General features: G+C 54.3%; 1 protein-coding gene across 1 annotated transcript in view; it reads right to left on the reverse strand.

The window, feature by feature from the left end:
- Positions 1 to 12,754, reverse strand: part of LOC141272245 (uncharacterized) — a 157,175-nt gene that overhangs the window by 77,260 nt on the left and 67,161 nt on the right. Inside the window, exon 5 of the mRNA XM_073682763.1 lies at positions 1,337 to 1,485. Coding sequence (XP_073538864.1) covers positions 1,337 to 1,485 — 149 coding nt within the window. The remainder of the gene's footprint in view (positions 1 to 1,336; positions 1,486 to 12,754) is intronic.

Below are 12,754 nucleotides of genomic sequence, written 5' to 3' on the forward strand. Positions count from 1 at the left end.
TCGCTTGTACTATTACAGCAGTACCGCAGTACTTTTGTATATGGCAAAAATTATAATCTCTTATGAACACCAGCCAGAAGCTGACGTTTACAGAAGTACGGTCATGAAAAGCAACTAATAGGCGCCACGTGATCGAGTCATTCCTAACTTTTAGGGGTAGATGATGGCTGAATATCAAAGCCATCATCTGCCAAGAAAGATGTGAACTCAGTTCCTGAGCCTGTATCAAAGTCAGGGAGCCGGGATATGACTGTAAATGATATGTTGGAAAGGTGTTAAAGTAAGAAAAACCCACCATGGTCACTGAAATACGTTACAAGTCACAAAAGTAATTTTTCACTTAAATTTACTGTCGATTAACTACCTCTAAATGCTTTAAGACAGATGTATTGTACTTATGTTTAACTGCACCATATGGATCTAAATATAAATCGTGAAGTCTCAAAAAAAATTAAGAGTAAATTAATGCAATTGGGAAATTTAATTAAAAAAAAAAGACAAAAATAAAAGAAGACAAAACAGTCAGGAAGAAACTTTTCTATATACCACCAGGTAGCAAGGATGATAAAATATCCTATTGGGGTAATACTGTAAACCCAAAATTCATCCCATTAGACATTCCAATGACTGCTATAATAAAATGCTCAACTTGAGCAACAAAAAAAAAAAGAAAAGAAAAATGTAAACTTTTCAAAAAATATTGAGAAAAAATCTACGTTTGCATTCTGCACCAGAAGGCTGGAGGTCAGTAACACGGCCTGGATTTATAATTAGCCGGCATCGTCTTACAATCTCCGATATCATTAACTACATGACAAATGTAATTTCTAGATCTGAGTCTTCAGCGTCCGCTCTGCGTCTCCAGCGCCTCATTAATTCTAAGACCGTTTTTTGCCCAGAGAAACAAAAACCCCATGAATATTTTACGCGCTGTTTTCATTGTTGGGGGAAAGGATCTTCCGGCAGCAGAGTTTGTATCTTGTTTCCTGGTCTGTAATTACATGGTATTAACATCCAGACGTCCTAAACCAGAAGTGACGGGATGAGAGGGCAACAATCTAACGGTGAGCGCTGTAATCAAACCAATTCCTGTGCAATATGTTCCACAATATGTTCTCCCTCCCCGACTGGACGTAGAGATACAGAGCAGGAATATTTGGGAAATAAAGATGACGTCTCCTAGTTTACATCTCATAGAGGGATGGTCTTATCTCCTTAGCTTTTGGATATCAAGAATAAAAGCAGAACTTCTCTCTCCAACAACTGTACTAGCTACAAGTAGACGGAGGTGGCCACAACTAATATTATAAGTCATGAATCTGAGGCTTTTGCTTACTTCACCCATTTGCTGGACAGATTATCCAGAAGTTCTAGGAGCCCTTCCAGGACCACATCAGAAAAAGCATTTTTTTTAACAAATGTTTTCACAACAGACATCTGACCATTCCCTTGCATCTGCAGAATCTCATTCACAATCTTCAGGATCTATAAGACAAAACAATGAGACAATGCCCAGGTTATACCAGCATGCTTCATGTCACTATATACAGAAGATGTATAACTTATACCAGCTGTACATATATAATTATATACAGAATATACCCAGGTTATACCAGCATGCTCCATATCACTATATACAGAAGATGTATAACTTATACCAGCTGAACATATATAATTATATACAGAATATACCCAGGTTATACCAGCATGCTCCATATCACTATATACAGAAGATGTATAACTTGTACCAGCTGTACATATATAATTATATACAGAAGATACCCAGGTTATACCAGCATGCTCCATATCACTATATACAGAAGATGTATAACTTATACCAGCTGTACATATATAATTATATACAGAATATACCCAGGTTATACCAGCATGCTTCATGTCACTATATACAGAAGACGTATAACTTATATCAGCTGTACATATATAATTATATACAGAATATACCCAGGTTATACCAGCATACTCCATATCACTATATACAAGAAGATATATAACTTATACCAGCTATATACAGGAAATACCCAGGTTATACCAGCATGCTTCATATCACTATATACAGAAGATGCATAACTTATACCAGCTGTACATATATAATTATATACAGAATATACCCAGGTTATACCAGCATGCTCCATATCACTATATACAGAAGATGTATAACTTATACCAGCTGTACATATATAATTATATACAGAATATACCCAGGTTATACCAGCATGCTCCATATCAATATATACAAGAAGATCTATAACTTATACCAGCTATATACAGGAAATACCCAGATTATACCAGCATGCTCCATATAACTATATACAGAAGATGTATAACTTATACCAGCGGTACATATATAATTATATACAGAAGATACTCAGGTTATACCAGCATGCTCCATGTCACTATATACTAGAAGATGTATAACTTATACCAGCTGTACATATATAATTATATACAGAATATACCCAGGTTATACCAGCATGCTCCATATCACTATATACAGAAGATGTATAACTTATACCAGCTGTACATATATAATTATATACAGGAGATACCCAGATTATACCAGCATGTTCCATATCACTATATACAGAAGATGTATAACTTATACCAGCTGTATATACTGTATATAATTATATATAGGAGATACCCAGATTATACCAGCATGCTCCATATCACTATATACAAGATATATAACTTATACCAGCTGTACATATATAATTATATACAGGAGATACCCAGATTATACTAGCATGCTCCATATCACTATATACAAGATACATAACTTATACCGGCTGTACATATACAATTATATACGGGACATACCCAGGTTATAGCAGCATGCTCCATATCACTATATACAGAAGATGTATAACTTATACCCGCTGTACATATATAATTATATACAGGAGATACCCAGGTTATATCAGCACTAGATGGTGGCCCGATTCTAACGCATAGGGTATTCTAGAATATGTATGCGGCCAACCGGTCGCGACTAGTTAGCGAAGCAGTATTTAAATGGGTTGTGCATTACTTTAAATTAACCCCCCAATGTATCCCCCCGGGGCCCCTAATGAATTTTGGAGGACCGGGGAGCGAAGCCGCCGGTCGGGGTACTTCTGCTGTGAGCAGCCGGGAGATGACCGGCTAGCACAGGGTGAGCGTGTGAGGGAGATGACTGGCTAGCACAGAGTGAGCGTGTGAGGGTGAGCGGTTGACGGTGTGCGTGTGAGGGTGTGCGTGTGGAGGTGTGCGTGTGAGGGTGAGCGTGTGAGCATGTGAGGGTGAGCGTGTGCGGGTGTGAGGGTGAGCGTGTGCGGGTGTGAGGGTGAGCGTGGAAGGTTGAGCATGTGAGGGTGAGCGTGTGAGCGTCTGAGGGTGAACGTCTGAGAGTTTGAGGGTGAGCGTCTGAGAGTGAGGGTGTGCGGTTGAGGGTGTGCGTGTGAGGGTGTGAGGGTGAGCATGTGAGGGTGAGCGTGTGAGAATGAGCATGTGGGTGAGCATGTGAGGGTGAGCGGTTGAGGGTGAGCGTGTGAGGGTGAGCATGTGAGGGTGAGCGTGTGAGGGTGAGCGTGTGAGGGTGAGCGTGTGAGAATGAGCATGTGGGTGAGCGTGTGAGGGTGAGCGGTTGAGGGTGAGCGTGTGAGGGTGAGCATGTGAGGGTGAGCGTGTGGAGGTGAGCATGTGAGGGTGAGCATTTGAGGGTGAGCATTTGAGGGTGAGCGTTTGAGGGTGAGCGGGTGAGCATGTGAGGGTGAATGTGTGAGGGTGAGCAGGTCAGGGTGAGCGTGTGGAGGTGTGCGTGTGAGCATGTGAGGGTGAGCGTGTGAGGGTAAGCATGTGAGGGTGAGCGTGTGAGCGTCTGAGAGTTTGAGGGTGAGCGTCTGAGAGTGAGGGTGTGCGTGCGAGTGAGGGTGAGCGTGTGAGGGTGTGAGCGTGTGAGGGTGAGCGTGGGAGGGTGAGCGTGTGAGGGTGTGAGCATGTGAGGGTGAGCGTGTGAGGGTGAGCGTGTGAGAATGAGCATGTGGGTGAGCGTGTGAGGGTGAGCGGTTGAGGGTGAGCGGTTGAGGGTGAGCGGTTGAGGGTGAGCGGTTGAGGGTGAGCGGGTGAGGGTGAGCGGGTGAGGGTGTGCGTGTGAGGGTGTGCGTGTGAGGGTGTGAGCGTGTGAGGGTGAGCGGTTGAGGGTGAGCGGTTGAGGGTGAGCGTGTGAGGGTGAGCGTGTGAGGGTGAGCGGTTGAGGGTGAGCGTGTGAGGGTGAGCGTGTGAGGGTGAGCGTGTGAGGGTGAGCATGTGAGGGTGAGCATGTGAGGGTGAGCGTGTGAGGGTGAGCATGTGAGGGTGAGCGTGTGAGGGTGAGCATTTGAGGGTGAGCGGGTGAGCATGTGAGGGTGAGGGTGAGCGTGTGCGTGTGGAGGTGTGCGTGTGAGCATGTGAGGGTGACCGTGTGAGGGTGAGCGTGTGAGGGTGAGCGTCTGAGAGTTTGAGGGTGAGCGTCTGAGAGTGAGGGTGTGCGGTTGAGGGTGTGCGTGTGAGGGTGTGAGGGTGAGCATGTGAGGGTGAGCGTGTGAGAATGAGCATGTGGGTGAGCATGTGAGGGTGAGCGGTTGAGGGTGAGCGTGTGAGGGTGAGCATGTGAGGGTGAGCGTGTGAGGGTGAGCGTGTGAGGGTGAGCGTGTGAGAATGAGCATGTGGGTGAGCGTGTGAGGGTGAGCGGTTGAGGGTGAGCGTGTGAGGGTGAGCATGTGAGGGTGAGCGTGTGGAGGTGAGCATGTGAGGGTGAGCATTTGAGGGTGAGCATTTGAGGGTGAGCGTTTGAGGGTGAGCGGGTGAGCATGTGAGGGTGAATGTGTGAGGGTGAGCAGGTCAGGGTGAGCGTGTGGAGGTGTGCGTGTGAGCATGTGAGGGTGAGCGTGTGAGGGTAAGCATGTGAGGGTGACCGTGTGAGGGTGAGCATGTGCGTGTGGAGGTGTGCGTGTGAGCATGTGAGGGTGACCGTGTGAGGGTGTGAGGGTGAGGGTGTGCGGTTGAGGGTGTGCGTGTGAGGGTGTGCGTCCGAGTGTGAGGGTGTGAGGGTGAGCGTGTGAGGGTGAGCGTGTGAGGGTGAGCATTTGAGGGTGAGCGGGTGAGCATGTGAGGGTGAGGGTGAGCGTGTGCGTGTGGAGGTGTGCGTGTGAGCATGTGAGGGTGACCGTGTGAGGGTGAGCGTGTGAGGGTGAGCGTGTGAGGGTGAGCGTCTGAGAGTTTGAGGGTGAGCGTCTGAGAGTGAGGGTGTGCGGTTGAGGGTGTGCGTGTGAGGGTGTGCGTCCGAGTGTGAGGGTGTGAGGGTGAGCGTGTGAGGGTGTTAGCGTGTGAGGGAGTGAGCGTGTGAGGGTGAGCGTGTGAGAATGAGCGTGTGAGGGTGAGCGTGTGAGGGTGAGCGTGTGAGGGTGAGCGTGTGAGGGTGAGCGTGTGAGGGTAAGCGTTTGAGGGTGAGCATTTGAGGGTGAGCGGGTGAGCATGTGAGGGTGAGGGTGAGCGGATGAGGGTGAGCGTGTGCGTGTGGAGGTGTGCGTGTGAGCGTATGAGCATGTGAGGGTGACAGTGTGAGGGTGAGCGGGTGGGGGTGAGCGTCTGAGGGTGAGCGTCTGAGAGTTTTAGGGTGAGCGTTTGAGAGTGAGGGTGTGCGGTTGACGGTGTGAGCATGTGAGCGTGTGAGGGTGAGCGTGTGAGGGTGAGCGTGTGAGGGTGAGCATGTGAGGGTGAGCATGTGAGGGTGAGGGTTAATGTGAGGGTGAGCGTGTGAGGGTGAATGTGTGAGGGTGAGCGTGTGAGGGTGAGCGTGTGCATGTGGAGGTGAGCGTGTGAGCATGTGAGGGTGACCGTGTGAGGGTGAGCGTGTGAGCGTCTGAGAGTGAGCGTCTGAAAGTTTGAGGGTGAGCGTCTGAGAGTGAGGGTGTGTGGTTGAGGGTGTGCATGTAAGGGTGTGCGTGCGAGGGTGAGCGTGTGAGGGTGAGCATGTGAGGGTGAGCATGTGAGGGTGAGCGTGTGAGGGTGTGAGCGTGTGAGGGTCAGCATGTTAGGGTGAGCGTGTGAGAATGAGCATGTGAGGGTGAGAGCGTGTGAGGGTGAGCGTGTGAGGATGAGCGTGTGAGCATGTGAGGGTGAGCGTGTGCGGATGTGAGGGTGAGCGTGTGAGGGTGAGCATGTGAGGGTGAGAGTGAGCGTGTGACGGTGAGAGTGTGTGAGTGTGAGCGTGTGAGTGTGAGCGTGTGAGGGTGAGCGTGTGAGGGTGAGCGTGTGAGGGTGAGCGTGTGAGGGTGAGTGTGTGAGGGTGAGCATGAGGGTGAGCGTTTGAGGGTGAACGGGTTTGAGGGTGAGCGGGTGAGCATGTGAGGGTGACTGTGTGAGGGTGAGGGTGTGCGTGTGAGCATGTGAGGGTGACCGTGTGAGGGTGAGCATGTGCGTGTGGAGGTGTGCGTGTGAGCATGTGAGGGTGACCGTGTGAGGGTGTGAGGGTGAGGGTGTGCGTGTGAGGGTGAGTGTGTGAGGGTGAGCGTGTGAGGGTGAGCGTGTGCGTGTGGAGGTGTGCGTGTGAGCGTGTGAGCATCTGAGGGTGACCGTGTGAGGGTGAGCGTGTGAGCATCTGAGGGTGGGCGTCTGAGAGTGAGGGTGTGTGGTTGAGGGTGTGCGTGTGAGGGTGTGCATGCGAGGGTGAGCATGTGAGGGTGAGTGTGTGAGGGTGAGCATGTGAGGGTGAGCGTGTGAGGGTGTGAGCGTGTGAGGGTCAGCATGTTAGGGTGAGCGTGTGAGAATGAGCATGTGAGGGTGAGAGCGTGTGAGGGTGAGCGTGTGAGGACGGGCGTGTGAGCATGTGAGGGTGAGCGTGTGCGAGGGTGAGCATGTGAGGGTGAGCATGTGAGGGTGAGAGTGAGCGTGAGAGTGTGTGAGTGTGAGCATGTGAGTGTGAGGGTGAGCGTGTGAGGGTGAGCGTGTGAGCGTCTGAGGGTGAGCGTGTGAGGGTGAGCGTGTGAGGGTGAGCGTGTGAGGGTGAGCGTGTGAGGGTGAGCGTGTGAGGGTAAGCGTGAGGGTGAGTGTTTGAGGGTGAACGGGTTTGAGGGTGAGCGGGTGAGCATGTGAGGGTGACTGTGTGAGGGTGAGGGTGTGCGTGTGAGCATGTGAGGGTGAGCGTGTGAGGGTGAGCGTGTGAGGGTCTGAGAGTTTGAGGGTGAGCGTCTGAGAGTGAGGGTGCGCGGTTGAGGGTGTGCGTGTGAGGGTGTGCGTGCGAGGGTGAGCGTGCGAGGGTGAGCGTGTGAGGGTGAGCATGTGAGGGTGAGCGTGTGAGGGTCAGCATGTTAGGGTGAGTGTGTGAGAATGAGCATGTGAGGGTGAGAGCATGTGAGGGTGAGCGTGTGAGGATGAGCGTGTGAGGGTGAGCGTGTGCGGGTGTGAGGGTGAGCGTGTGAGGGTGAGCATGTGAGGGTGAGAGTGAGCGTGTGAGGGTGAGTGTGTGAGTGTGAGCGTGTGAGGGTGAGCGTGTGAGGGTGAGCGTGTGAGGGTGAGCGTGTGAGGGTGAGTGTGTGAGGGTGAGCGTGAGGGTGAGAGTTTGAGGGTGAACGGGTTTGAGGGTGAGCGGGTGAGCATGTGAGGGTGTGCGTGTGAGCGTGTGAGCATGTGAGGGTGACCGTGTGAGGGTGAGCGTGTGAGGGTCTGAGAGTTTGAGGGTGCGCGGTTGAAGGTGTGCGTGTGAGGGTGTGAGTGTGAGGGTATGAGCGTGTGAGGGTGAGTGTGTGAGGGTGTGAGTGTGTGAGGGTGTGAACGTGTGAGGCTGAGCGTGTGAGGGTGATCATGTGAGGGTGAGCGTGTGAGGTAGAGTGTGAGGGTGAACGTTTGAGGGTGAGCGGGTGAGCGTGTGAGGGTGAGTATGTGAGGGTGACCGTGTGAGGGTGAGCGTGTGAAAGTTTGAGGGTGAACGTCTGAGAGTGAGGGTGTGCGTGTAAGGGTGTGCGTGCGACGGTGAGCGTGTGAGGGTGTGAGCGTGTGAGGGTCAGCATGTTAGGGTGAGCGTGTGAGGATGAGCGTGTGAGCATGTGAGGGTGAGCGTGTGCGAGTGTGAGGGTGAGCGTGTGAGGGTGAGCATGTGAGGGTGAGCATGTGAGGGTGAGCATGTGAGGGTGAGCGTGTGAGGGTGAGCGTGTGAGGGTGAGCGTGTGAGCGTCTGAGGGTGAGCGTCTGAGAGTTTGAGGGTGAGCGTCTGAGAGTGAGGGTGTGCGGTTGAGGGTGTGCGTGTGGGGGTGTGCGTGTGAGGGTGTGAGCGTGTGAAGGTGTGAGCGTGTGACGGTGAGCGTGTGAGAATGAGCATGTGAGGGTGAGCGTGTGAGGGTGAGCGTGTGAGGATGAGTGTGAGGGTGAGCGGGTGAGGGTGAGCGTGTGCGTGTTGAGGTGTGCGTGTGACCATGTGAGGGTGACCATGTGAGGGTGACCGTGTGAGGGTGATCGTGTGAGGGTGAGCGTGTGAGCGTCTGAGGGTGAGCGTCTGAGAGTTTGAGGGTGAGTGTTTGAGAGTGAGGGTGTGCGTGCGAGGGTGAGGGTGTGAGCGTGTGAGGGTGAGCATGTGAGAATGAGCTTGTGAGGGTGAGCGGTTGAGGGTGAGCGGTTAAGGGTGAGCGGTTGAGGGTGAGCATGTGAGGGTGAGCGTGTGAGGGTGAGCATGTGAGGGTGAGCGTGTGAGGGTGAGGGTGTGCTTTTGAGGGTGTGCGTGTGAGGATGTGCGTGCAAGGGTGAGGGTGTGAGCGTGTGAGGGTGAGCGTGTGAGAATGAGCATGTGAGGGTGAGAGCGTGTGAGGGTGAGCGTGTGAGGATGAGCGGGTGAGGATGAGCATGTGAGGATGAGCGGGTGAGCGGTTGAGGGTGAGCGGTTGAGGGTGAGCATGTGAGGGTGTGAGGGTGAGAGCGTGTAAGGGTGTGAGCGTGTGAGGGTGAGGGTGTGAGCGTGTGAGGGTGACCGTGTGAGAATGAGCAAGTGAGGGTGAGCGGTTGAGGGTGAGCGTGTGAGGGTGAGCGTGTGAGGATGAGCGTGTGAGGATGAGCGTCTGAGAGTGATGGTGTGCGGTTGAGGGTGTGCGTGTGAGGGTGAGCGTGTGACCGTGTGAGGGTGTGAGCGTGTGAGAGTGTGAGCGTGTGAGGGTGAGCGTGTGAGAATGAGCATGTGAGGGTGAGCGGTTGAGGGTGAACGTGTGAGGGTGAGCGTGTGAGGGTGAGTGTGTGAGGGTGTGCATGCGAGGGTGAGCGTGTGAGGGTGAGCGTGTGAGGGTGAGCATGTGAGGGTGAGCATGTGAGGGTGAGCGTGTGAGGGTGTGAGCGTGTGAGGGTCAGCATGTTAGGGTGAGCGTGTGAGAATGAGCATGTGAGGGTGAGAGCGTGTGAGGGTGAGCGTGTGAGGATGAGCGTGTGAGGATGGGCGTGTGAGCATGTGAGGGTGAGCGTGTGCGGGTGTGAGGGTGAGCGTGTGAGGGTGAGCATGTGAGGGTGAGAGTGAGCGTGTGAGGGTGAGAGTGTGTGAGGGTGAGCATGTGAGGGTGAGCGTGTGAGGGTGAGCGTGTGAGCGTCTGAGGGTGAGCGTGTGAGAGTGAGCGTGTGAGGGTGAGCGTGTGAGGGTGAGCGTGTGAGGGTGAACGGGTTTGAAGGTGAGCGGGTGAGCATGTGAGGGTGACTGTGTGAGGGTGACCGTGTGAGGGTGAGCGTGTGAGGGTCTGAGAGTTTGAGGGTGAGCGTCTGAAAGTGAGGGTGCGTGGTTGAGGGTGTGCGTGTGAGGGTGTGCATGTGAGGGTATGAGCGTGTGAGGGTGAGTGTGTGAGGGTGTGAGGGTGTGAGGCTGAACGTGTGAGGGTGATCATGTGAGGGTGAGCGTGTGAGAGAGAGCGTGAGGGTGAATGTTTGAGGGTGAGCGGGTGAGGGTGAGCATGTGCGTGTGGAGGTGTGCGTGTGAGCATGTGAGGGTGAGCGTGTGAGCGTCTGAGGGTGAGCGTGTGAAAGTTTGAGGGTGAGCGTCTGAGAGTGAGGGTGTGCGTGTGAGGGTGTGCGTGCGACGGTGAGGGTGAGCGTGTGAGGGTGTGTGCGTGTGAGGGTGTGTGCGTGTGAGGGTCAGCATGTTAGGGTGAGCGTGTGAGGATGAGCGTGTGAGCATGTGAGGGTGAGCGTGTGCGGGTGTGAGGGTGAGCGTGTGAGGGTGAGCATGTGAGGGTGAGCATGTGAGGGTGAGAGTGAGCGTGTGAGGGTGTGCGTTTGAGGGTGAGTGTGTGAGGGTGAGCGTGTGAGCGTCTGAGGGTGAGCGTCTGAGAGTTTGAGGGTGAGCGTCTGAGAGTGAGGGTGTGCTGTTGAGGGTGTGCGTGTGGGGGTGTGCGTGTGAGGGTGAGTGTGTGAGCGTGTGAGGGTGAGCGTGTGAGAATGAGCATGTGAGGGTGAGCGTGAGAGGGTGAGCGTGTGCGTGTTGAGGTGTGCGTGTGAGCATGTGAGGGTGACCATGTGAGGGTGACAGTGTGAGGGTGACCGAGTGAGGGTGAGCGTGTGAGGGTGTGCGTGTGAGGGTGAGCGTGTGAGCGTCTGAGGGTGAGCGTCTGAGAGTTTGAGGGTGAGTGTTTGAGAGTGAGGGTGTGCGGTAGATGGTGTGCGTGCGAGGGTGAGGGTGTGAGCGTGTGAGGGTGAGCGTGTGAGAATGAGCTTGTGAGGGTGAGCGGTTGAGGGTGAGCGGTTGAGGGTGAGCATGTGAGGGTGAGCGTGTGAGGGTGAGCGTGTGAGGGTGAGGGTGTGCTTTTGAGGGTGTGTGTGTGAGGATGTGCGTGCAAGGGTGAGGGTGTGAGGGTGAGCGTGTGAGAATGAGCATGTGAGGGTGAGAGCGTGTGAGGGTGAGCGTGTGAGGATGAGCGGGTGAGGATGAGCGTGTGAGGGTGAGCGTGTGAGGGTGAGAGCGTGTGAGGGTGTGAGCGTGTGAGGGTGAGGGTGTGAGCGTGTGAGGGTGACCGTGTGAGAATGAGCAAGTGAGGGTGAGCGGTTGAGGGTGAGCGGTTGAGGGTGAGCGGTTGAGGGTGTGCGGTTGAGGGTGTGCGTGTGAGGGTGTGCGTGTGAGGGTGTGCATGTGAGGGCGAGCGTGTGAGGGTGTGACCGTGTGAGGGTGTGAGCGTGTGAGGGTGAGCGTCTGAGAGTGAGGGTGTGCGTGTGAGGGTGTGCGTGTGAGGGTGAGCGTGTACGTGTGAGGGTGAGCGTGTGAGGGTGTGAGCGTGTGAGGGTAAGCATGTTAGGGTGAGCGTGTGAGAATGAGCATGTGAGCGTGTGAGCATGTGAGGGTGAGCAGGTGTGAGGGTGAGCGTGTGAGGGTGAGCATGTGAGGGTGAGAGTGAGCATGTGAGGGTGAGAGTGTGTGAGTGTGAGTGTGTGAGTGTGAGCGTGTGAGTGTGAGCATGTGAGGGTGAGGGTGAGCGTGTGAGGGTGAGCGTGTGAGGGTGAGCGTGTGAGGGTGAGCATGAGGGTGAGCGTGTGAGGGTGAGCGTTTGAGGGTGAGCGTTTGAGGGTGAACAGGTTTGAGGGTGAGCGGGTGAGCATGTGAGGGTGACTGTGTGAGGGTGAGGGTGTGCGTGTGAGCGTGTGAGCATGTGAGGGTGACCGTGTGAGGGTGAGCGTGTGAGGGTGAGCGTCTGAGGGTGAGCGTCTGAGAGTTTGAGTGTGAGCATCTGAGAGTGAGGGTGTGCGGTTGAGGGTGTGCGTGTGAGGGTGTGAGCGTGTGAGGGTGAGCCTGTGAGGGTGTGCGCGTGTGAGGGTGTGAGGCTGAGCGTGTGAGGGTGATCATGTGAGGGTGAGCGTGTGAGGGAGAGCGTGAGGGTGAGCGTGTGAGGGTGAGCGTTTGAGGGTGAGCGGGTGAGCGTGTGAGGGTGAGTGTGTGAGGGTGAGCAGGTGAGGGTGAGCATGTGCGTGTGGAGGTGTGCGTGTGAGCATGTGAGGGTGACCGTGTGAGGGTGTGAGGGTGAGCGTGTGAGCGTCTGAAAGTTTGAGGGTTAGCGTCTGAGAGTGAGGGTGTGCGTGTGAGGGTGTGCGTGTGAGGGTGAGTGTGTGAGGGTGAGTGTGTGAGGGTGAGCGTGTGAGGGTGAGCGTGTGCGTGTGGAGGTGTGCGTGTGAGCGTGTGAGCATGTGAGGGTGACCGTGTGAGGGTGAGCGTGTGAGCGTCTGAGGGTGGGCGTCTGAGAGTGAGGGTGTGTGGTTGAGGGTGTGCGTGTGAGGGTGTGCGTGCGAGGGTGAGCATGTGAGGGTGAGTGTGTGAGGGTGAGCGTGTGAGGGTGAGCGTGTGAGGGTGTGAGCGTGTGAGGGTGAGCATGTTAGGGTGAGCGTGTGAGAATGAGCATGTGAGGGTGAGAGCGTGTGAGGGTGAGCGTGTGAGGATGAGCGTGTGAGGATGGGCGTGTGAGCATGTGAGGGTGAGCGTGTGCGAGGGTGAGCATGTGAGGGTGAGCATGTGAGGGTGAGAGTGAGCGTGTGAGGGTGAGAGTGTGTGAGTGTGAGCGTGTGAGGGTGAGCGTGTGAGGGTGAGCGTCTGAGGGTGAGCGTGTGAGCGTCTGAGGGTGAGCGTGTGAGGGTGAGCGTGTGAGGGTGAATGTGTGAGGGTAAGCGTGAGGGTGAGCGTTTGAGGGTGAACGGGTTTGAGGGTGAGCATGTGAGGGTGACTGTGTGAGGGTGAGGGTGTGCGTGTGAGCATGTGAGGGTGAGCGTGTGAGGG

The sequence above is a fragment of the Phyllobates terribilis genome, unplaced genomic scaffold (genome assembly GCF_046119375.1).
Source record: "Phyllobates terribilis strain yellow unplaced genomic scaffold, ASM4611937v1 Scaffold_5__5_contigs__length_657084704, whole genome shotgun sequence".
NCBI lineage: Eukaryota > Metazoa > Chordata > Amphibia > Anura > Dendrobatidae > Phyllobates > Phyllobates terribilis.